We start from the raw sequence: 25,440 nt of genomic DNA, 5'->3' as shown, positions 1-25,440 counted from the left end.
AGCTGTTACTATGCACTGGGATTTCTGGGCTCCGTCCACTAGCATGGTTTTGCCTGAAATGATCTGAGAACATGTGAGTTTTTATCTTCTTTAATCCCTGTTATTTTATAATTGCTTTGTACATACATAATCTGTCTCATATTGTAACATCTTTATATACCTTTTTATAAACACTGCCTGATCTTTACGGAGTAAAATATTTAAATTACTAGTTTTGTTCTCCTGCTCTAAAACGTACCCTAAGCCTTTGAAGTGAATTACACTACTGTTTTGGGTTAGCTTTGGACCCGGTAAAACGAAGCTGGTGGCGGCATACCTTGTCCTGTGCAATTGGGAATCTGTGTAGCGACGGCGGCACTGATAATTATTGTTCCTGTCAGAGTGGTAGTAGTTATATCGCCCTTGCTGCAGCGTGCCCAATAGCCAGTACATAGCAGGCAGCCTTTCTGGCAACTAATTACCCTAGGTGCAGTACCTAATCTGACCTGAGGGTAAGGGGACGCCAGAGAGCTGAAAGTTCTCAAGCCGAACTGTAAAGCGGGCTATACATAATTCCTGCAGTCCGTGTTATATTGCAGAGCAGTGGGATAACTAAAATAAGCCCCTGTGGTAAATTGAGAGGTCAATAGCCTTATTGGTGTTTGCATCACATTGTAGCAGTGGAGGGATAACTAAGATAAGCCCCCCTGCACATGTGATAGGGGTGTGCTGGCAAAAGGTCACAGCGATCCATGACATATTGGTGGCCTTTGCGGTGTGAACCGTGACATATTGGTGACAGTCACGGTGGGATCCGTGACACAGACAATACAATGTGCAGCCACGCAATAAGGCACAAGCCAAAGTCTAACCCAGAGGCCCACAGCCATAGGCACAAAATGCACAAGAACCGAAGTACTAAGAAACACAGAGGAACTATGACACCCTAATGATACCCCATGATGCACAGGGTCACCGAAGCACTATGATGCAATATGATGAGCATAAGCACTGACACATTTTGATACATAAAGCCCTATGATGCAATATGAAGCAAAAAAGCACTATGATGCAATATCATGTATAGAGGCACTATGATACAATATGATGCACAGTGGCACTATGATACAATATGAGGCACAAATGCACTATGATACAATATGATGCACAGAGGCACTGTGATACAATATGATGCACAGAGGCAATGTGATACAATATAATGCAGAGGCACTATGATACAATATGATGCAGAGGCACTGTGATACAATATGATGCACAGAGGCAATGTGATACAATATGATGCAGAGGCACTATGATACAATATGATGCACAGAGGCACTGTGATACAATATGATGCACAGAGGCACGATGATACAATATGATGCACAGAGGCACTGTGATGCAATATGATGCAATATGATGCACAGACTGTCAGGACTGGCGGAACGCACCAAATAATAATATTAGAGAATATAATGTGCGTTCGCAATCCGGGGTCCACCGTGCAGGGATGATACCTGCTGCTGAGTAATGGCGGATGGACGCTTGCTCACACATGGGTTAGACCTCACCCAGTGTGAATGAAAGCGAACTCTGTTGCTTCACAGAGTCGCTATAAACACGCGGCGCTCTGTTAACAGTCACAGGGAGCAGCTGAAGACACTAGTGGGATCCCTATGAATCACCCCCACTAAACTGGTGACTGGACTCGCTCTGACCCTCGGTGGCTTTGATGACGCCCTGAGTCAGATGCAGAGTCCAACTGGGAATTCCCACCCTACACTGACCAACTGTCAGGAAAGCGCACTGAATGTGCACGGTGCCGTATAGACGGGCACTGCAAATAGATGCTGTACGTGTGCTAAGTGTGCAGATCGCACTGTCGGGCGCTAGGTAGCTTCCACCATTCGCGAACATTCATCGACACAAGGAAGCTTAAGGAGCTTTCATCCATCGACAGACATACATCTACAAACACTTGATATCAAGTTTATACTAGCGCATGGCAGTGTGGCCATGCGAACCATTTATAGCGGAAGCACTCCGGGACCTTCCTAGTGGTCCAATAGGAGCTGCTACAGGACCTGAGCATGTGACCCCCGACCTCCAATGAGACGTTGTTCCTTGGGCATGCTCAGTGGAGGAAAAGCAGGACTTAGTCCCAGGAGCATCTGCTTGCCGCTGATCAGTGCTGGTTACTATGGCTGGGCCTGGAAGGGCAGCAGTAACCAAGCGCACAGTATCTGCCTGAGCCAGACGCTGGAACCGATGTCTCTGCTGAGCAGGCTCCACTGCGACTGGTGAAGAATGGGAGACTGCAGAAGAGGTGGTTCGAGATTCCCCCTGTGCAGCGGCGGGAACTCAACACCTAACACAGGCACTGTGATACAATATGATGCATAGAGGTCCTATGATGTAACATGATGCATAGAGCTACAGCCATGCTTGAAGGTGCCAGCAGGCCCACAGTTACAAGCAAGAGAGCAATCTCTCAGAGTTCCGGATAAATCTCAACCCTGAATAGTACCATCTCATTTGTCAGACTTACCCCACCCAAAGGAGCTAATTAATGAGCCCCAGCTGGAGGACAGTCTTCATGGAGAAGACGTGCTGCATTAACACCCTGTGCCCTCCTATGGATGGAGTAGTTAAGTTGCAAAGAATAGTGAAACATCTGTTTATGGAACGAAAAAAATGGAAAACGTGCTTCAAAAAAGTCACCCTGAAGCTCAATCATAAGGCTCTGTGCAATGGAGACATGCAACTAACTGAAGTCAAATCCTGAGATGTAGCCTGGACATATGGTCTTATTATAGCCTAGAGGTCCAAGGCCTAGCTGCGTATATATGTGGAAACACACCTCAGCACATGAGGCTGTAGGCACAGCTCTGGCACAAAGGCATGAGACTAGCATCAGCCCAGAGGCCTAGACCATCAACAGGACATTCCATCATGCACTCACCTGTGCTGGCTCCATACCTGCTAGAAAACAGGGAGACCTGGTAATGCCAAGAGCCCATCTTGAAGGGAAGCGTCAACCCGTCAGGAATGCTGCATTGCTGCCAATGATTTCCTCTCCTGTGCCCCACGAGATCCAGGAAACCAGCCTGTTGCCTGTCTCGTTCTGCACTTCCGCTTTCTACCGTGAAACGTACGCCGACCTTATGCCCCAGCGTCCTGCTCTGATGTCAGTGGAAGTGTGACGGCCTTCTCCACCGCGCAACTTCCGGAAGTAGCAATGGCTTGCCGGCTGGCGTCAGAGCCAAGAGTCTCCACTGCGGGAGGAAGCGACTCTACCCAGGAGCCTCGTCCGCTCGCTGGTGTCTGTGGCTGAGGGACTCCCACCCAGGAGGGTTTCAGCCTCGGGCTACTTGACAGAGGAAGGTTTGGATGCCATCTTCTATCTTCACTCCTGGAGCAACCTCTCATACAACCATCCCCTGAAGGGACAGGAAAAACGGTGGAGGTGGGAGGGGCCTTTTAACCTCTCTGTGATCCTGTCCCGCTATAGGTCAAGGAAGAACGACCTCCATGGTGCTGTCCGGAGGGACGTAATGGGAAAATAATTTGTAAGATCCATTTGTTTTCTATTATCCTTTGTGAATAATTCCAAAGTTATCACCACATAAAGTGACCACGTCAGATTGTAAAAATGGGGTCGGATTAAGAACACAAAACTGGCTGCAGGAAGAGGTTAAATCAGAGTATTCTGGACACTACTGTAATCAAAAACTGACTATAGACAATAACATCTACTGAAATGCTCAAACTGAACAGTCTCCATCAGTAATAAATGAGGAGCTAGTGGTGAAACCTCTCTGGGGTAATTAGAGCACGGGGCTCGGTGACTTCACAATCTAAACTATCGGAAGCTCAAATATTTTCTGTCAGATGAGTTTCAAGAAGAAATATTACACATTTAAAGAGAACTGTGTATAATAGTGCAGAGCGGAGATGTCTTATAGGGAACCTGTCAGCAGGATTGTGCTCAGTGACTACAGACACTGTCAGGTCGGTGCCGTTATACTGATTACACCGATACCTGGTGATGAAATCAGTCTTGTGGTTGTTGTTTAATCTGTATTTGTAGTTTTCAGTTAATGAGATTCTTGTGCTCTGGGGTGGGGCGGTGGGCGGGGCTTTATGTGGTGCTCTGGGGAGGGGCTGTGGGCGGGGCTTTATGTGGTGCTCTGGGGAGGGGCTGTATGTTGTACTCTGATTACATATGCATCTGTATTGGCCTATGACAGGTCGCTGATCCCTCACTGACCTGCCCCCATTTTTACATAATGCATATAATAGTGTTGATATTATTGTTGATAATGCCTATAATATTGTGGCTATTGTGAGGCTTAGAAAAAAAATTACATCCAGCAAAATGTCACCGGTGATGGCGGCTCCTGCACAGTCTATAAGTAAGAGATAGATGCTACTGGACAGGCGCCTCTGGTGTCATTTTGCTAGAAGCAATTTTTTTTCTAAGCCTCACAATAGCCACAATATTATAGGCATTATCAACAATAATATCAACACTATTATATGCATTATGTAAAAATGGGGGCAGGTCAGTGAGGGATCAGCGACCTGTCATAGGCCAATACAGATGCATATGTAATCAGAGCACCACATAAAGCCCCGGCCACAGCCCCACCCCAGAGCACCACATAAAGCCCCATCCACAGCCCCGCCCCAGAGCACCACATAAAGCCCCGCCCACAGCCCCGCCCCAGAGCACGAGAATCTCAATGCCTGAAAACTACAAATACAGATTATACAGTAAACCAGAGTTGCATTCATTTATGGTGGACCATTGGAGCTACTATGAATCCTAATAATAATAATAATAATATCGCTCCCAATTTCAGGAGAGATTGTGCAGTAATCTGAATTTCTTAGGATCAAAAACAATGTAATTTATGAGGTGGAGTGAATCCATGAAACCAGGGCTGGAGCCAACACATCTCCTGCAGGCGGGAATAAATGTATATTACAGCCATCAGCCACGCACAGCTCAGAGATATATCATGGCACCGGTGTGATGGGTTTATGTAGATTATCACAATCCTCCTTGAAGTTAGTCGGTTTTAATACAAATTGAAAAGTCAGGATAAAGGGAAACTCTGTTATTGTCCAGAAATTCACACTTGGCCTCACTGCACATTTAATGTTGTCGATCATAAAAGTGAAGTTTGGCCAGAAAGACTGGACCTGGTCTTGTAGGAACCATATGATCACATTCAGCAGCACAGAAGGGAGAGAAGGGAGATTCATCCGATAAGATCTCAGGGTTCTAGGAAGCCAACAGCATCATTACCCTCCGCTTTCTCTTACAGGCCCATCAGAATATTTTTCTTCAAGTGATTTTCCATCTTGTCAGCACATTCTACGTACGCTGTCATTTGGCTTTATAGTTTACAGATCTGGGCAGGTAACAGTGTCTCCTAAACCCAGGGGGTAGGTGGATCTACCAGGTTGTAAGTTCTATAGAAAATGCCCAATGCCCAAAGTCATTAGAACAGCTTTGGGTGGAGGAGAATGTTGTGGTCTAGAGGCAAAATGGTGATCATGGTAATATGGCTGGACTACACCACCGATAAAGCAGCCACAGCCGGTGACTGAGAAGAATCTGTGACTTCTCTGCATTTAGTGGTCACTACTCACCTGGGTAGTCATATGTGGGAATCTCCTCTTTACACCGCTCATCCCCCCTCACATATGTCTCTGTAGTATTAATATGGGTCAGATCTTCACCCTGAAACAAATATTGTAAAAGTCACCGACAGATGGAGAAGTCCCATCTATGATCAGCTCTAATCCTGCCATCTCCACCGCTCTCATTACACAAGTATAAAACATATAATACTGGTGGATAAAACAAGACTGAGCACAAGACCTTCACCGGCGTCTACACATCATAGGGGAGATCTCCTGACACCTTCTCTCCATCTACCTGATGGTCCTGAGGAGCACTGGGATCTTCTTGGTTACAGTCCTGTGGAAGAGGACGGGGACATCTCTCTGGTGTTGTCCTCTTACTGGATAGATCTGGAGGAAACACATACAGGGAGTGAATTCATTCTTTACATACAGATAATTATAGGCCGTGTGTATTTAGTCCTGTCTATTACCTGGAGATGTGAGGGGCTGGGGAACCTCCATTATGACGTCCTTGTACAGATCTCTGTGTCCTTCTAAATACTCCCACTCCTCCATGGAGAAATAGACGGCGACATCCTGACACCTTATAGGAACCTGACACATACAATGATACCGTCATCCCCCGATCCCTTCATAGTGTTACTGTATAATGTCCCAGCATTCCCAGCAGTGTCACCTCTCCAGTCAGCAGCTCAATCATCTTGTAGGTGAGTTCTAGGATCTTATGGTCATTGATGTCCTCATGGATCAGGGGGTGAGGTGGAGGCCCCGTGATTGGGCTCAGGGGTCTTCCCCATCCCTCAGACACAGGGTCCTGACAGCGATCACTAGAGGTCTTCTTCACCACTGTGTAATCCTGGTAATGGAGAGACACATTAATAAATCTCACTACAGACATTTCCAGAGTCCTCACCTCTCCAGTTCTGTCCATCTGTTATTCCCATAGATAAGAATGATGTAATGTGACGTCATCAGAATCTCTCACCTCTCCAGTAAGCCGGAAGAGGATCTCTAGGGTGAGGTGTAATATCCTCTCCGCCATCTTGTCTCTGTCCATATCCATCTTTGATGGGTAAATCAGGTAAATTCTCTTTTGTAGAAGATCTTCACTGAGAGGATCCGATATTGTAGAGACCTGAATGAGAAGATGAGCCGATGTAACATCATAAGAATCCTGTAATAATACAATTACTGGAGATAATAAGGGAAACATATGAGGAGATTTATTATTTTACAGTATTTAGTTTCCTTCTTTACATCTACTAATAAATCCTATATATTTAGGCCACAGACAACAAGCAGTTTCCTCCTCGGAGTCGGCAGCTGAATACGTTTCTCATAGACTCATCTTCCATAACGCTAATTCTCGTCTCATTTACCGACCCTGGAATCGGCATTAGCAATACTGCAGGAGATATTCATTACACGCGACATGAGAAATAACTACTTCATGGTGAGGACGACATCTTCATCTTCTACTACGGCTCTAGAGACATATGTGGCCAGAGTCGGTCACTGACTCCATCACCACCGGCCGTCTATGTGAAGGTTTCCCGTCTTCCCCGCACTGTAATCTTCTATCACGTTAGATCTCAGGTCTGATTCACACACACAAGTTTGAGGATTTTAGAAAAGATTTTTTGTTTCCACAATCAACGCGGACAGAAATGATCTGATCCCAAAGTCTCCATGTACAGAGATTTATGGGGTTTATTTCTGGCTTTAGGCTTTCCTGTATTACAGGAAAAACACCAGAAAAAAAAACAGATATTAAAATGTTTCTAAAGAAAAATGGCTCCAACAATCTCCCAATATCTTTCCTTCGACTATCAACCATGAAAACCCACCTCTCCAGGAAAGCCTACAGCCTGCACTGACCCCGCTGCCTCCTCACCACTACCGGAGATACCGCCTCACCAACACCGGAGCTGCTGCAACCCTCAACCTATTGTCTCCATCCCCACCATCCTGTAGAATATAAGCCCGCAAGGGCAGGGTCCTCGCCCCTCTGTATCAGTCTGTCATTGTTAGTTTACTGTAAGTGATATCTGTATTTTGATGTAACCCCTTCTCATGTACAGCACCATGGAATCAATAGTGCCATATAAATAATAATAGTATATGGGCACTGGGCTATGGGATGGAGGATGTGTGATGCTCGTGTTACCGATCATGAATCCGAATGTACCATATTTGTGCCGAATTTAAGTTTGGCGATCATTTTCTGAACATATTCGCTCATCTCTAATTATGGCCACCACAACCTGCTACACAAAATAAAACACCCCACTCAGTATGGAGGCATTTACAGTCCACCACAACTCCAGTATAATGGCCCCTACCAGCCACACATTCAGTATGAGAGTCCCAACAGCTCTTCTCTTAATATGATGCCCCCACAATTCCTGATATAAAACCACACTACTCAGCCAACCCGGTTCCTGAGGAGCGCTGCTCTGGTCTGTGCGGTGTGAGTACTGAGGCTCCGTATTACAGGTGTGATGTAGTGACGTCATTGTGCCTGCAGTGCACGGAGTCTCAGACTCAGAAGTGAAGGCTGAATGGTGGATCAGGAGCTTTCCACTCCCTGATTCACTAATCTATTCAGCGGTATCACCATCATGGGAATGTGGATATCACTGAAATTGTGATGATGGGAAGGAGAGGGTGACCAATACCACACCCCACCGAGCCCTGTCAATTCATAGGCATCATAGCAACCGAGTGGGCTACCTTTATGGATGATACACTCCTGCCTATCCAACTATCGTATGGTAAATATCTCATAGATCCTGGGTTCATTAGTATCTGCACCAAGAATGAGGATAAGTGAGAATTTATTAATTGTCGGTGGTCGGAGGTAGTCAGTGAGGTGGATGGTACCATATTGTGCATGTAGGGGGCAGTACTGTGGGAACATTAGAAAGTGGGGGGATGGCAGTACTGTGGGGACATTATACTGTGTGTGAGGGGGATGCCAGTCCTGTGGAAACATTATCCTGTGTCTGTGGGAAGCCACTATTGTGGGAACAAAATACTGTATGTGGGGGTATGGCGGTACTATGAGAACATTATACTGTGTGGGGGTATGGCGGTACTATGAGAACATTATACTGTGTGTGGGGGGTATGGCGGTACTATGAGAACATTATACTGTGTGGGGGTATGGCGGCACTATGAGAACATTATACTGTGTGGGGGTATGGCGGTACTATGAGAACATTATACTGTGTGGGGGTATGGCGGTACTATGAGAACATTATACTGTGTGTGGGGGGATGGCGGTACTGTAGGAACATTATACTGTGTGTGGCGGTATGGTGGTACTATGAGAACATTATACTGTGTGTGGGGGTATGGCGGTACTATGAGAACATTATACTGTGTGTGGGGGTATGGCGGTACTATGAGAACATTATACTGTGTGGGGGTATGGCGGCACTATGAGAACATTATACTGTGTGGGGGTATGGCGGTACTATGAGAACATTATACTGTGTGTGGGGGGTATGGCGGTACTATGAGAACATTATACTGTGTGGGGGTATGGCGGCACTATGAGAACATTATACTGTGTGGGGGTATGGCGGTACTATGAGAACATTATACTGTGTGGGGGTATGGCGGTACTATGAGAACATTATACTGTGTGTGGGGGGATGGCGGTACTGTAGGAACATTATACTGTGTGTGGCGGTATGGTGGTACTATGAGAACATTATACTGTGTGTGGGGGTATGGCGGTACTATGAGAACATTATACTGTGTGTGGGGGTATGGCGGTACTATGAGAACATTATACTGTGTGGGGGTATGGCGGCACTATGAGAACATTATACTGTGTGGGGGTATGGCGGTACTATGAGAACATTATACTGTGTGTGGGGGGTATGGCGGTACTATGAGAACATTATACTGTGTGGGGGTATGGCGGCACTATGAGAACATTATACTGTGTGGGGGTATGGCGGTACTATGAGAACATTATACTGTGTGGGGGTATGGCGGTACTATGAGAACATTATACTGTGTGTGGGGGGATGGCGGTACTGTAGGAACATTATACTGTGTGTGGCGGTATGGTGGTACTATGAGAACATTATACTGTGTGTGGGGGTATGGCGGTACTATGAGAACATTATACTGTGTGTGGGGGTATGGCGGTACTATGAGAACATTATACTGTGTGGGGGTATGGCGGCACTATGAGAACATTATACTGTGTGGGGGTATGGCGGTACTATGAGAACATTATACTGTGTGGGGGGGATGGCGGTACTGTAGGAACATTATACTGTGTGTGGCGGTATGGTGGTACTATGAGAACATTATACTGTGTGTGGGGGTATGGCGGTACTATGAGAACATTATACTGTGTGTGGGGGTATGGCGGTACTATGAGAACATTATACTGTGTGGGGGTATGGCGGTACTATGAGAACATTATACTGTGTGTGGGGGTATGGCGGCACTATGAGAACATTATACTGTGTGGGGGTATGGTGGTACTATGAGAACATTATACTGTGTGTGGGGGTATGGCGGTACTATGAGAACATTATACTGTGTGTGGGGGTATGGCGGTACTATGAGAACATTATACTGTGTGTGGGGGTATGGCGGTACTATGAGAACATTATACTGTGTGTGGGGGTATGGCGGCACTATGAGAACATTATACTGTGTGGGGGTATGGCGGTACTATGAGAACATTATACTGTGTGTGGGGGTATGGCGGTACTATGAGAACATTATACTGTGTGTGGGGGTATGGCGGTACTATAAGAACATTATACTGTGTGGGGGTATGGCGGTAGTGTGAAAATCCCTTTTTTACGAGAGATGCCAGTACTGTGGAAACATTATACTGTGTGTGGGGGTATGGCGGTACTATGATAACATTATACTGTGTGGGGGATGGCGGTACTATGAGAACATTATACTGTGTGGTGGGTATGGCGGTACTGTGGAACATTATACTGTGTGTGGGGGTATGGCGGTACTATGAGAACATTATACTGTGTGGGGGTATGGCGGTACTATGAGAACATTATACTGTGTGTGGGGGTATGGCGGCACTATGAGAACATTATACTGTGTGGGGGTATGGTGGTACTATGAGAACATTATACTGTGTGTGGGGGTATGGCGGTACTATGAGAACATTATACTGTGTGTGGGGGTATGGCGGTACTATGAGAACATTATACTGTGTGTGGGGGTATGGCGGTACTATGAGAACATTATACTGTGTGTGGGGGTATGGCGGCACTATGAGAACATTATACTGTGTGGGGGTATGGCGGTACTATGAGAACATTATACTGTGTGTGGGGGTATGGCGGTACTATGAGAACATTATACTGTGTGTGGGGGTATGGCGGTACTATAAGAACATTATACTGTGTGGGGGTATGGCGGTAGTGTGAAAATCCCTTTTTTACGAGAGATGCCAGTACTGTGGAAACATTATACTGTGTGTGGGGGTATGGCGGTACTATGATAACATTATACTGTGTGGGGGATGGCGGTACTATGAGAACATTATACTGTGTGGGGGTATGGCGGTACTATGAGAACATTATACTGTGTGTGGGGGTATGGCGGTAGTGTGAAAATCCCTTTTTTACGAGAGATGCCAGTACTGTGGAAACATTATACTATGTGAGCGCCATCATATATATTACATAAGGGGTGTAATAAGGAGAGTCATAAAAAAGCCTCCTCAGGGCTGTGCTGCATTTGTACAGACTGCTATCTGCCGCCCAGACGGGACCATGTGACACCAATGGGAAGAGGGAGGGTTTCCGGAGGGAAGAGTCTAGAGGGTGCACCTGGTCAGGAGACCTTGATGGCGCAGTTACTGAGATTATAAAGGCCGGAGCCCCAAAGGCAGAACAGATTTGGCGCCAACAAAGGAAAGGGGTGCGGGGAAGAATCTGAGGTACCAGCTCCTGGTAAAGTGCCCGAGGCAGCTGGGTGTGGGGCAGAACCTGCTTACAGGGCATAATGGGGGCATTACACTGTGTGGGGCCAAGAAAGGGGCCCTGTACTAGGAGAACACTCCGCTCCTCACTTCCTGTCCTCCATAGTTGGCTCGTATGTATCTATTACAGGAAACAGAACAACAACGTTATGGTTCTTATAAAGGGGCAACAACAACCCCAAAAGAGTCTCCTCCGTGCAGAAGGGGTTAATGTCCCCGGCTGCGCTCAGTACTGGGGAATCTCCACATACCTCCACCTGCAGAGCCGCACTCCACAGATATGGCTGCTAGAGGCCGAATCCAGGGCGGTAAAGGACCTGTGATGACGTCATGGCCATGTGACCGGAGGGGGCGGCGCCTCTTCCTCCATAGAGCAGACAGGAGGGGGCTGGGGATGTCAGGGCGGAGTCCGAGGATATTGTGCGGGATTTGGGGTCATTCTCCATAGTCACAGATCAGGTAGGTGGGGGTCTGCCTGGGGAGAAGGGGTGATGTTGCTTGCATGGGGCTGCGTGCTGGAGGGGCCAGCCTGGGGAAGGGGTCATGTTCCTTGGTAGCTGGGTGTCTGTTGGGAAGGGGGTCATGTTGCCTGCGTGGGGGATCTGCGTGCAGGGGGGTCTACCTGCAGAATGGGGCTGTGGTTTGGGGGGCTGATGTCACGTGCTGTGCAGTCAGTGTGTGATGTCACTTGCGGTGGGGGGAACAGGGGGGGGGATGAATGATGATGGAGATCTGAGGGATTGATATTACTTAGCAAGAGAATCTCTCCCTGATGGGGAGGAGTCGGGCCTGTGTTTTTTTTGTTTTTTTTTTACATAAAACATTTTCTCATTAATATTATTGGGGGCACCTGCTGTCAGGTTGATGACTGACCTATGACCTCTGCCTGACACCAATGTCTCCAGGTCCCTGGCTTTATTCTCCCCTCGCACGCTGTGCTGCTCAGTATTAGCCCGGGGGCCACTGGTGTCGGCCACTACTTGTATCGCGCTTTCTGCATGATTTTTTCTCTTTTCTTCTAGGTATTGTGGCTTTTCCCCATCCTGTGTCCCCGGAGCAGTGACCTCGCTGCAGATCTCATCACTGGACTTCTCTTCACCAAGTGGAATGGCGGTGCCCCCACAATCCATGTGAGGACCCAAAGGGCTGACACTGGGCGTCTGATAATGTCAGATGAGTATAATTCCTACAAAAAAAAGCCTCCCTTTTTCTCGATTTTATTTTGTCTTGCTAGGGTCTGTCTCCCCGCGTGTATTCACTGAGAGAGGAATTTTGTGTTAAACGGAACCTGAAACCCCCAAAATCGAGGACGAGCTAAGCCCACCAGCATCAGGGCTTATCTCCAGCATTCTGTAATGCATTCTGTAATGCTGTAGATAAGCCTCCAATGTATCCTAAAAGATGAGAAATAGAGGTTATATTATACTCACGCGGGCGGTCTGATCCAAGTCGCGGTCCGGTCCGGGGCCTCCCATCTTGATAGGATGACGTCCTCTTCTAGTCTTCGCACTGCGGTGCGCAGGTGCCGGGAAAGCTCAGAGAGGCCTGGGGCCTGCACACTGCAGTACTTTGTGCTGGAGCCGCAGCGTGAAGACAAGAGGATGTCATCTGATGAAGATGGGAGGCGCCGGACCGCGACGCTCATCGGACAGGACCGGGACCACCCCTGGGTGAGTATAATCTTACCTCTTTTTTTTTCATTTTTTTTTGGGGGGGATACATCAGGGGCTTATCTACAGCATTACAGAATGCTGTAGATAAGCCCCTGATGCTGGTGGGCTTAGCTCGCCCTCGATTTTGGGGGTCACAGGTCCCATTTTTAAGCACCACAATACAATTTTTGCAGCTAAAGCACAGGGGACTTTGGTACAAAATGTGTTTTGCTTTTTTTGTCATTAATCTGTCTTTAATGTTTAATTCATTGTTTTGATTTCTAAAACTCTTTATTGATTTGTATGTATGCATACTTATATATTTCTCTTTTTTATTTTTTTTTTATTTCTCTTTTTTATTTCTAACGATTTGACTTGTAATAAACTTGTTTGACAGCTGTGAGTTGAATTTTCATTTCTATAATCCTTAAGCTTGGGGTGACATTAGTGGAGAGTAACGCAGTTGGATCTGTATCAGGCAGAGTTCACACATTGCAGGTTATTGGGGAAACTATCTGTAGGGACGTCCTCACCAGTAGACCGGACCCGCACTTCCATGTAGCCCATACAGCCGGACTAGCTGTAAACATTGGATGCCATATGGCCCATCAGTGCGACATTTATAAAGATACAATTCTGTAATATGGAAAACTGAAAATGGTCCTGTAAGAATAATAAACCTGGGCGAGCTCAGCAATGAGGAGTGAGAACAAATCCTCCTGGATGAGGACGGCCGCGTTTTCTGTATCCACTGCTGTAAGCGTCCTCCTATACTTCTCCTTTAAAAGGGTATCAACCACTGCTGATTCTCAAATTTTAATATTTTACTAATTCTTTTTTATCGGTCGTCCATGACAGCACTACGGAGAGAGGGGATCCGCCCTTCAGGAACAGGAAACCTACAGATACATAAGGGCGGCACCTCTCCCACGCATCAGTTGGTTTCCTGTTCCTGGAGGACAGGATTCCCTGCAGATACAACTTCGTTCACCTATCAATACCCAGGCCGGCTGTCCGACCCAGGTAGCGAGGGGGTCTCCTACCTCGGGCAGTGCGGGTCCCTGGAAGCGCCACGGTGGGTCCGGGTAGGGCTCCACGACAGTGAGCGGTGCAGTGTGGAGCGACGTCCGGAGGAGGTCCATCCCCAGTGGTCAGCGAGGTGAGTATGTCCCCCCCGGGGTCGGCTCACCCCCCTGGGCCTCGGTCTTCCCCACTCTGATCCCCGTTGGTGCGGTGCGGCGTCCTGTGCGCTCCTTTCGATTCGGGACCGGAGCTGGGGGTCGGACGCCGGCCTCTGCCGCGGTCACCGCTGGGCTGCGGCCGCGGAAGCGGCGGTAGTGTAGCGGGGGGCGGCTGGGTGGTCCGGCGGCACCGTTCCCCGGCTTCCGGGCGCGTTCCTGAGCGCTCTGCCCGAAACCGGAAGTGACGCACAGGGGGCGGGGCCAGGACCGGAAGTCAAAAACCGGCCGTTTTTTTTCTAAAAACGCCACTGTCCTGCATGCGGGGGGGGGGGGGGGGGGGGCGTTTGGGTGCAGGGGGGGGTGGAGCAGTGACCTGCAAGTCGGGGGGATGGATTTGGCCACACACCTGCACTGATTCCGGATCCGGGGGAAGGGCTATTTATAGCCAAACAGAATGCTGCAGCACTGCTTGTGAGCCCATCTGCAGCTATGGATGAGCCGGAAGCTGCCCTCGGTCTGCTGGAGCAGGAGCAGGACGGATCCTCGGAGAAGTCCCATGCGAACCCCCAGCTGAAGACCCGCGGACGCAGTAACCAGACCAGTCGCAGATCTAAACAGAAGGATCTGGACCGACCCCCCAGTAATCCGGTACCTACCGCTACTGCCTGGGTAAGAGATCTTCGTGAATGTACCCTGATGCAGTCTTTTCCTATGTTTATTTCCGTAGGGGAAAAAAAGCGCTGGTAAATCAAAAAACAAGGAGTGCGCGCTATGCGCTTGCCCTTTGCCTGACGCCTACCCTAAGAGACTTTGTCAGTCGTGTGTACGGCAGACGGTAGGAAATAAATTGATGGGAACACTGATAGCGGTAGCGCCAGATAAATTACATAGCCTTTTTCTCCGCTCCCATAGGTGGCGGAAGAGTCTCCGGATTTCACATCAAACCTTAGGGAGATTATCAGGAAGGAGGTGAAGGATTCCCTGAAATCCCTGTCCCGGGGGGAGTCTTCCAAAAGAAGAAGGGAGCCTAGCGCCTCAGATTCGGATTCGTCCGCTGGCCCTAGTAGGGAGAATGAGTCAGACGCCTCTGTCTCCTCAGCGTCCTCTTCGGAAGAGGAGTCTAACCGGTTCTGTTTCCCATTGGACCAAATGGACAAACTTATTAAATCAGTTAGATCCACCATGGGTGTGGCTGATGAAAGGCCAGAACTCTCTACACAGGACCTAATGTTTGGCGGTCTAGACCCTAAAAAACGTAGGTCTTTTCCGCTCAATGACAAGGTCCAGAACCTCATCAAAAGGGAATGGAAAAAACCGGAGAAGAAAGGCTCTTTTCCACCTGCCTTTAAACGCAGATATCCCTTTGAGGACCCCATGGTGAATACATGGGATAAGGCGCCGAAATTGGATGCAGCGGTGTCTAAGGCGTCTAAAAAATCATCGATCCCCTTCGACGACATGGCTTCCCTAAAGGACCCTCTCGATAAGAAGGCTGACTCATTCCTTAAAGGGACATGGGAGATGTCGGCGGGTGCCCTGAGACCTGCTGTAGCCGCAACATGTGCAGCCAGATCGATGATGGTCTGGCTGGATCAGCTAGGGTCTAAGTTGGAAGGCGGTGTTTCCAGAGATTCTATGTTGAAATTCCTGCCAACAATTCAGAATGCCGCTGCCTTTCTCGCGGACGCATCTGTGGATTCGGCAAGAATGGCGGCTAGGGCGGCCGGACTATCAAACGCAGCACGCAGGGCCCTATGGCTGAAATGTTGCCGGGTGACCTTCAATCCAGATCTCGTCTGTGCTCTATCCCATGCGAAGGGGAATACCTGTTTGGTCCAGTCCTAGACGAACTGCTGGAGAAAGCTGGAGACGAGAAGAAAAAGTTTCCCAATCTACCAACTACCTCTTACAGGCGTCCCTTTGCAGGGAAGAGATTCTTTCGGAGGAGACCAGCCAGAGACCAGAGCAGATGGGATGAGAAAAAGAAGAAAGGTACTGGATTTATGTTTGGAGGTGGAGGACGTCAGGAGCCATCCCGTGAGGTCAAAAAACCACCCCAATGACTAGTCGCCCCGGTGGGAGGTAGACTATCTGCCTTCTACCCGGCCTGGTCCAAAGTCTCCAGTAGTGATTGGATTTTGGGGTTAATAGCTACGGGTCTGCGGCTAGAGTTCTCTTCTCTCCCTCAGAACTTCTTCAGAATTACCCCACTCAGGTCCTCTCCAGCAGAACAGGCGGCCCTGGAAGCAGAAGTTCACGACCTGCTCAATAAGAATGTCCTGTCAGAGGTTCCGGAAGGAGAACAGGGTAGAGGATTCTACTCTCCTCTATTTCTAATAAGTAAACCTGATGGCTCCTTCAGAACAATTATTAACCTTAGGGCTCTTAATAATTTCCTGACCGTCCAATCATTTAAGATGGAAACTATTAACACCGCAATAAAGCTGCTGTTTAAAAACTGCTTTATGGTAGTATTGGATTTGAAGGACGCCTATTACCATATCCCTATTTATGCAGGTCACCAACGATACCTGAGGGTGGCGGTAAGGTTGGATGGGGTAATCAGACACTTCCAGTATAGGGCCCTCCCCTTTGGTATATCGGTCGCCCCTCGAGTGTTTACCAAAGTTATGGCGGACGTTATGGCACACCTGCATGAGTCCAACATTCTAATAATCCCCTACCTGGACGATCTCCTTATCGTAGGTAAAACGGCGGATCACTGTCTGAGTGATGTCTGCTCTGGAGCGTCTGGGGTGGATGCTAAATGTCAAAAAATCACGCTTACAGCCCATGACGGTGCAGCGATTTCTAGGCCTGATCCTGGATTCCCAGGTTCAGGAATGCCGTTTGCCTCAAGAGAAAATTGATCGCCTGCACCTTCAGGTGCTGAATGCCTCTAAAAACCCCACCATGTCCCTTAGAAGAGCCATGTTTCTGTTGGGCTCTCTCTCGTCCTGTATTCCAGCGGTCCGATGGGCCCAGTATCATACGAGGATACTTCAGGGCGAGGTGCTGTTACAACAAAAAAGGTTGGGGGGATATCTGGAGAGCCTGATGACCCTATCCCAAGACGCTATTATATCCCTCGGATGGTGGCTAGTCCAAGAGAACCTGTCCACAGGGGTCCCCTGGGAATATAATGTAACTCGTATAGTCACCTCGGACGCTAGCCCTTCTGGATGGGGGGCTCACATGGGGGATACATTGATCCAGGGGCTTTGGGATCGGGATCAGATAGAAATGTCTTCCAACCTAAAGGAGTTAACGGCTGTGGAACAGGCAGTTAAATCACTCCTTGTCTATCTACAGGGCCACCACGTGCAGGTATTCTCGGACAATCGGGTCGCCGTGGCGTACATAAATCACCAAGGCGGGACTCGTTCCAAATCCCTAATGTGCGTAGCAGATTGTCTATTCCATCTAGCAGAGCAACATCTTCTCTCATTGACGGCTCTTCACATAAGAGGGGCAGAAAACACTACAGCGGATTTCTTAAGCCGCAACACATTGAGGCAGGGGGAGTGGTCCCTGAACGACTCCATCTTCAACCTCATCGTGGAAAGATGGGGTCAACCAAAGGTAGACCTGTTTGCCACAAAAGAAAACAGGAAAGTGGCACAATTCTGCTCTCTCAACCCCAGAGAAAATCCTCTGTCAGTAGACGCCCTCCTCATAGACTGGAACTTCAGGCTAGCCTACGCCTTTCCTCCCCTGTCTCTACTTCCTCTGGTGGTGAGGAAAATCAGGAAGGACAAAGCCACAGTGATAATTGCCCCCTTCTGGCCCAGAAGGACGTGGTTTCCATGCCTGAGGGCTATGTCGATATCCGACCCATGGGTCTTGCCAGACATCCCGGATCTCCTGTCCCAGGGCCCAGTCTACCATCCTCGGGCGGTTGGCCTTCATCTGACGGCGTGGATTTTGAGCGGGCGCTGTTAAAAGATAGGGGGTTCTCTCCGGGCCTCATTAACACTCTGCTGAAGAGCAGAAAAATAATCACCACAAAGATTTATGTTAGGATCTGGAAGAGGTTCCTTCAAAACTCGGGGGTAATAGCTGGTCAGTCAACACCAATAGACCAGATTTTAGAATTCTTACAGAAGGGGTTGGATATGGGGTTATCCCCAAATACACTTAAAGTGCAGGTATCAGCCTTAGGGGCCCTCTTTGGCTGCAACATTGCTGAGAATCACTGGGTCAGCAGATTCATCAGAGCGACAAAACGGTCTAGGCCAATGGTGAAGAATAGGGTCATGCCATGGGACCTGAACCTAGTCCTCTCGGCCATGACAGAGGCCCCATTTGAGCCAATTGCATCAGCCTCTATTAAAAATGTATCACTTAAAGTAGCCTTCCTGGTGGCCCTAACATCGGCGCGTAGGATAGGCGACATCCAAGCATTATCCAGGGTTCCCCCTTACATGCAGCTTAGGGATGATAGAGTGATACTATCCCCTGATCCAGCATATCTTCCTAAAGTAGTGTCCAGGTTCCACAGAACACAGGAAATAGTTCTTCCATCCTTCCTCCCCAATCCTACTAACGATAAGGAAAGGAAGCTACACACTTTAGATGTGAAAAGATGTATCCTGGAATATCTGGCAGTAACTGATCCCTGGAAGATAGGACACGAATAGGGCGTTATCTATCAGGGTAGTAGGAAGGGTCACAGGGCATCAAAATCTACTTTAGCTAGATGGATCAGGGAGGCTATCTCGCTGGCATACATCTCAAAGGGCAAGCCGGCGCCTGAAGGTCTGAAAGCGCATTCCACTAGAGCTATGGCGGCTTCGTGGGCGGAAAGATTGGAGGTGTCGATCGACCAAATTTGTAAGGCTGCTACTTGGTCTTCTCCACACACATTCTATAACCATTATAGATTGAACTTGGGTGCCTCTTCTGACCTTTCATTTGGTGTAAGGGTGCTGCAAGCTGTAGTCCCTCCCTAGTTAGTTACTCTCTGTAATTCTCTCCGTAGTGCTGTCATGGACGACCGATAAAGTCTTAGTTACTCACCGGTTAACGGTGTTCTTCGGAGTCCATGACCGCACCTGTACATACCCTCCCGTCTTCTTAAGTTCTGGGTGTACACCTCTTCCTTTATTTATATAATTCACGGGTAGTGAATAGTTAGTTATTTGTATCATTGTTTATTATGTATGCTATTAACCTTGGTGGTCCTCTTGTGCTCTGTAAACCAACTGATGCGTGGGAGAGGTGCCGCCCTTATGTATCTGTAGGTTTCCTGTTCCTGAAGGGCGGATCCCCTCTCTCCGTAGTGCTGTCATGGACTCCGAAAAACACCGTTAACCGGTGACTAACTAAGACTTTTTTTTTTTAAAGAAAAATGTAGACAATTACTGTATACTGTTTATTTACCACCCTCGTGCAGCATGCCGTAACAACCTGATGCACGCTGCCAGTAATGAAGCCTGGTTCAGTGTGCCCTAATTCAGCCTCTTCTCTTCTGGGAATTATTGTTGGGGGGTGACATGAGGAGAGCATCAAATGAAGGTCGTGGCGGAGGTGTACCTGCTTCAAGGAGATGACATAGTTGATCTGTAGAAAAATAGGGGTAACCAAAGGCAAACAATATCTATGACGTACCATCTGGGAAATTATAACAAACAAAAATATACTAAATAACAATCACTCCCAGATGGGATTATTTTTGCCCTAATATTGGACCAAGACAGTTATCCAAATAATATGCAAGCGGGGGGGGGGGGGGGGGGAAATCCAAAGAGACAACCTTGTGTCTTTTGATAAAATTGCTTTATTAACAGTGCAAGGCAGGAGGGCAATGATGACAACACAGTCGCCCAACAGGAATATAAAAACAACTAGTGCCAACAGAGCACCGGGAAATCCGCCTGCTGACCCATATCAAAAGATTCTTATTCAAACTCTCAGCATATTAGGTCAAAGTTACGGAAACAAAAAAGGGGGACTCAGCCTATATCACAAAGGCGCATTAAGGCAAAGTTCACATTTGCGGTCCGCGCCGCAGCGTCGGGCGCCGCATGCGTCATGCGCCCCTATATTTAACATGGGGGCGCATGGACATGCGGTGCACTTGCGTTTTGCGTCACTGCGGCGCATGCGTCCGGGCGCAGAGGACGCAGCAAGTTGCATTTTTGCTGCGTCCAAAATCAATAGAAAAAAGGACGCATGCGGCGCAAAACGCAGCGTTGTGCATGCGTTTTGCCGCGTTTTTGTTTGCGTTGTGCGTTGCGGCGCCGACGCTGCGGCGCACAACGCAAATGTGAACGTAGCCTAAGAGAATCGCTATGTCCTATCCATAGTAGTGCCACAATTCACATGCAGTCCAATACGGCATAATGCAGAAAAAATGAGCGATAAAGATAATTAACACATCACCCCAAAGTTGTAGTATTTGACAGGTATGGAGTCCCGGTGTCCGCCCCAACGCGCGTTTCGGAACACCTTCGTCAGGGGGCGCATGAAGCAGAGTGGAAAGTGTGCAGCATAAATAGGCCAGAAACCGGAAGTACAAGTCAGACGTAACCCGGAAGTAGCCGCGCGTATCCTAGCAGCCACCAGTACAACAAAGGGAGATGGCGTCATCCAGGTTGTGTGGGCTGATACACATGGGGCCCCACGTGATCCGCCCACAGTAAACACTGAATCACCATTCACCAGAGGATCTACCGGCGGGCGCATGCGCGGAATACAACCGAGTACGGAAGTATCATGGAAGGTACAGGGGAGGAGAAAAAGAGGAAGAGACAGAAAGTACGGCGATCTATAATAGATATTGCTATCAAGCTAAAGGCAGTTCTAACAATTTCTTTTACTTTTTATATATACTTAGCCTTAAGATAGAGAAATATTGTATAAGGACAGCGCAAAAAATATATCAAAAAGACAATAAATACATAAGATATTAATATTATAATCAGACATGCATAGCTTCCTCCCAAGTAAAATACGTATGTCAATAGTTAATATAACAGAGAGAAATAGCCATATACAAATAGACGAATTTAGTTTAATCTTTCAGATAGTCTTTTTGATTTGAATGCAGTGCAGAAAAAGTCCACTATATGGTAATAGAGAGCCGATTTTCCACTTCGATTCAAAGTCTTTTTCTTTTTTCTCTCTTTCCTCTCTCTCTCTCTTCAGCCGCCTTCACAGGAAGTCTTCACCAAGGTATACGACATAAATGGAAAAAACCTCACGGATATGGCCAAGAAGATATCCTTAATACACTAAAACTAAAAAAACAGGTAAAAGCATTAAAAATAGCTGGGTACGAATATGTTATCAGCAAGAAAGCTCAACAGTCAGATGGTCACAAGAAAGGGGCGAAACTTAGGTTTTCATTGAGACCAAGGGGGTGAGTTGTCTGTAACGTCCAGATCCATTTCGCCTCAAGGCGTGCAAGCCTAGTAGTTAGTTTGCCACCCCTAATACCAATGTCCAAACTATCAATCCCCCTGAACCTAATCAATTTTCCATCACATCCGTGATGTTCCCTAAAATGTCTAGGGAGTGTTTTTTAGGGTTGAGCGAAACGGATCGTTCATTTTCATAAGTCGCCGACTTTTGGCAAAGTCGGCGTCTCATGAAACCCGACCCGATCCGTGTGTGGGGTCGGCCATGCGGTACGCGATCTTGGCGCCAAAGTCGCGTTTCGTATGACGCGTTTAGCGCCATTTTTTCAGCCAATGAAGGAGCGTGGGCAGAGTGATGACAGGGGTTAGGGGCGTGCACGCCGATCATCATTTTATCGCTTGTGCGCAGTAGCGATTTGGAATGTGTAATACGAAATTTTCTGTGCTGGGACGGAGGGAGAGAGAGAGAGAAAAAGAAAAAAAAAATTAATCCCCATTGACGTGCATAGGGTTTCGTGTTCCGGCTGATCCTCGACTTTGCGCAGTAATCGGCCAATTTCGCCCGACTCGACTTATCCAAAAGTCGGGTTTCGCAAAACATGACTCGACCCTAAAAAAGTCAAGGTCACTCAACCCTAGTGTTTTTAGTTTCACAGTATCGAGTGTAGGGTCAGCTGCCGCCTCGATTCCACGTACGTGCTCACGTATACGGATCTTAAAGTTACGTGATGTAAGCCCTACGTATATTAAGCCACAGGGGCATGTGGCATAATAAATAACACAACGTGTTGTGCAATTTATTATTTTTTTAATATCAAATGTCTTTTTTTCACTAGAATCGGAAAAACCATGGGTCCGATCCATATTAGGACACGCCACACAGTGGCCACAGGGTGAGGAACCAAATCGAAGGGGGGCATTATCGAGGAAAGTACCCCTCGGTGTTCCCTCATAATGGCTCCTAGTCAGGTGATCTTTAAGGTTCCTCGCACGCCTAAAAGAAATCAAGAGGGCGATCAGGTAAAATTTTAGAAATAGTTTTATCTACCCTAAGAATTGGCCACGATTTAGATAGAGCTTCACGGATCTTGTGAGCCTGAGAATTAACGTTCGTCACAAAGCGTAGCTGTCTATTAGACTGCCTCGAACCACTAGATGTCTGATTATAGACCAGAGATTCTCGGGACACAAATCTTGCTCTATTATAGGCCCTCTTAATAGCCCATTTACTGTATCCACGGTTGAGAAATCTCATCTGAAGTTCCTTAGCCTGTCGCTCAAAGTCCGATTCGGTCGAGCAGATCCTCCGCAGCCGGAGGAACTGCCCCACCGGTACAGCTCTGATGACATGTGATGGATGGCATGAAGATGCATGTAAAGCAGTCACTTCTGATTGTTTTTTTTTTTTGTTTTTTTTAACATTTTCTTAACCTGAGCACCACCTGCATCTGAGTTTTTACTATGAGCTGCAGTAGAGCAGACACCTTAAAAAACATGACAGATGTGAGCTTTTCTTCTGCTGCGGTCTTGACATCTTCATCCAGCTCACGAACAACATCCTACCCGCAAAGACAGGATGTGACAGCACCACCACCAGCAGTGTCACCAAGCATCTCCACCCTGTCCCATGGAAGTGTTCATCTCTCCATCACCCAAACCCCATAGAGAAAGAAGAAATACCCCACTACCCACCCACAGGCCCTGGTCCTGAATAACCGCATTTACCAATTCCTGGCCTTTGAAACGCTGCCATTCCAGCTGATGGAGAAGAAACATTTAAAAAAAAATGGTGGTGGTTGTTGCGAAGTATGTGGTTCCCATCCAACACCTAATGTTTCAAGTTGGCCATCCCGCCTTGTACAGACATGTTGCAACCAAAATCAGGTGTGCACTGTGCAACGCCATCAGTGGCAAGGTCCAGATAACTACCGATACGTAGACCAGTAAGCATGGGCAGGGACGTTACATCTCCCTATCTGCACACTGGGTAAATGTGGCAGCTGGGACAGGAGGAAGGCGTTCTAGCACATGTCCTACATCTATTGTTGGGCATTGCTCTGCCCATGTGGCCTCCTACTCCGCTTACTCCATCACCTAGCAGTAAGACTTGCACCAGCAACTTCAACACAGCCAGGGGGAAAAGACAGTAGGCTGTTCTCAAACTCATCATTTTGGGGGACAAGTTCCATACTGCGCAAGAGCTGTGGACAAGGAATAAACGAGACTGATGAGTGGTTGGTGCCGCTGGACCTAAATCCTGGCCTGGTGGTGTGCGATAACGGGCCTCTTAGGCTTAGTTCAGACGCTGCGTTTTTTGAAGCGTCTTTCAACCACTGCAAATGCATTCACTGGGAAATGTCATTGTAACATGTAACACCCCTAGCTGGCCGTGTGGTGTGTGACACATAAGCAGACCCATCTTGTTTCATTTCTGATCGGGGGACTCAAAGTCACAGAGCCTATTTTTACTGGTGCATCAGGCGGCATTAATCTTCTTAAAGGGCCATTATGAAACAGTGGGTCTCCTAAACTGTTGTAGCCTATGCTGTGAGTGGATGGGCTGCCAAGAATTACGACGCATCACAATACCCCTGTCATAAGATGTCCAGGGGGGACTCCTGAAAAAGTGTTGCTTTGAATTCAAGGCCTGCCCTGTTACCAATTCATATGCACCCCATTAGGCCTTGAAACCCACATACTGGATGGGCCCCTGAAAATCCACTCGTATGTTTTATGGTTTGATGGTTCCCTCTTTGCAGAATTATTTACAGGAGAATTTGGCAATTGTGTTTGCCATGTTTTTAACACTAAGGTTCAGATACGGCTTAAAAAAAAGTCTAATCCTTGCAATACAAAGCAATTTCATTGCAAACTACAACATTCAAGGAATATTAAGATTGAATAGTGTGAGTGCGTACATTTTTGTATATGTTACCAATAACATACAAAGGTTAATAATATATGACCTGAAATTCGACGGCCTTGTTGATGTTGGTAGTCAACAACGGCCCTCTTCTGCTCACAAATCCTTTCCAACATATGCAGCGTAGAGTTCCAGCGCGTGGGGACATCACACAACAGTCGTGAGCTGGAATCTGAAAACGCTGCTGAAGCACGGCAAGGGCGGCTGAAGCTGTAGCTGACTTTCTGAAATGGGCAGACAGATGGCGTACTTTCACTAGCAGATCCGGCAGCTCTGGGTAGCTTTTCAGAAAACGTTGAACCAAGAGGTTAAGCACATGGGCCAAGCAAGGTACGTGTGTGAGCTCACCTTGCCTCAGAGCCGCCACCAGGTTACAGCCATTGTCACACACGACCATGCCTGGCTGTAGGTTCAGCGGTGTCATCCAAACATCTGACTGCTCTTTCAGTGCTGTCCACAACTCTTCTGCATTGTGCGGTTTGTCACCTATGCAGATTAGCTTCAGCACAGCTTGTTGCCACTTGGCTGAGGCAGTGCTGCAGTGCTTCTAGCTTCTGACTGATGTGTTGATTTCAAAGATGGAGGATGAAGAGGAGGAGGTGCAGGAGCTGTAGACTGTGGGGGCAACCCTGATTGATGTAGGGCCTGCAAACCTCGGTGTGGGGAGGATGTGTTCCATCCCAAGGTCCAACTGGGTCCC

General features: G+C 47.7%; 1 protein-coding gene across 1 annotated transcript in view; it reads right to left on the bottom strand.

The window, feature by feature from the left end:
- The window catches only part of LOC143768270 (uncharacterized), a 459,939-nt gene that overhangs the window by 43,144 nt on the left and 391,355 nt on the right, over nt 1-25,440 (bottom strand). Inside the window, exon 8 of the mRNA XM_077256964.1 lies at nt 5,641-5,731. Within this exon, the coding sequence (XP_077113079.1) occupies nt 5,641-5,731 (91 nt within the window). The remainder of the gene's footprint in view (nt 1-5,640; nt 5,732-25,440) is intronic.

The sequence above is a fragment of the Ranitomeya variabilis genome, chromosome 4 (assembly GCF_051348905.1).
Source record: "Ranitomeya variabilis isolate aRanVar5 chromosome 4, aRanVar5.hap1, whole genome shotgun sequence".
Classification (NCBI taxonomy): Eukaryota; Metazoa; Chordata; class Amphibia; order Anura; family Dendrobatidae; genus Ranitomeya; species Ranitomeya variabilis.
Note: the sequence above shows the minus strand (reverse complement) of the source record. Positions and strands in the feature narration are given on the sequence as shown.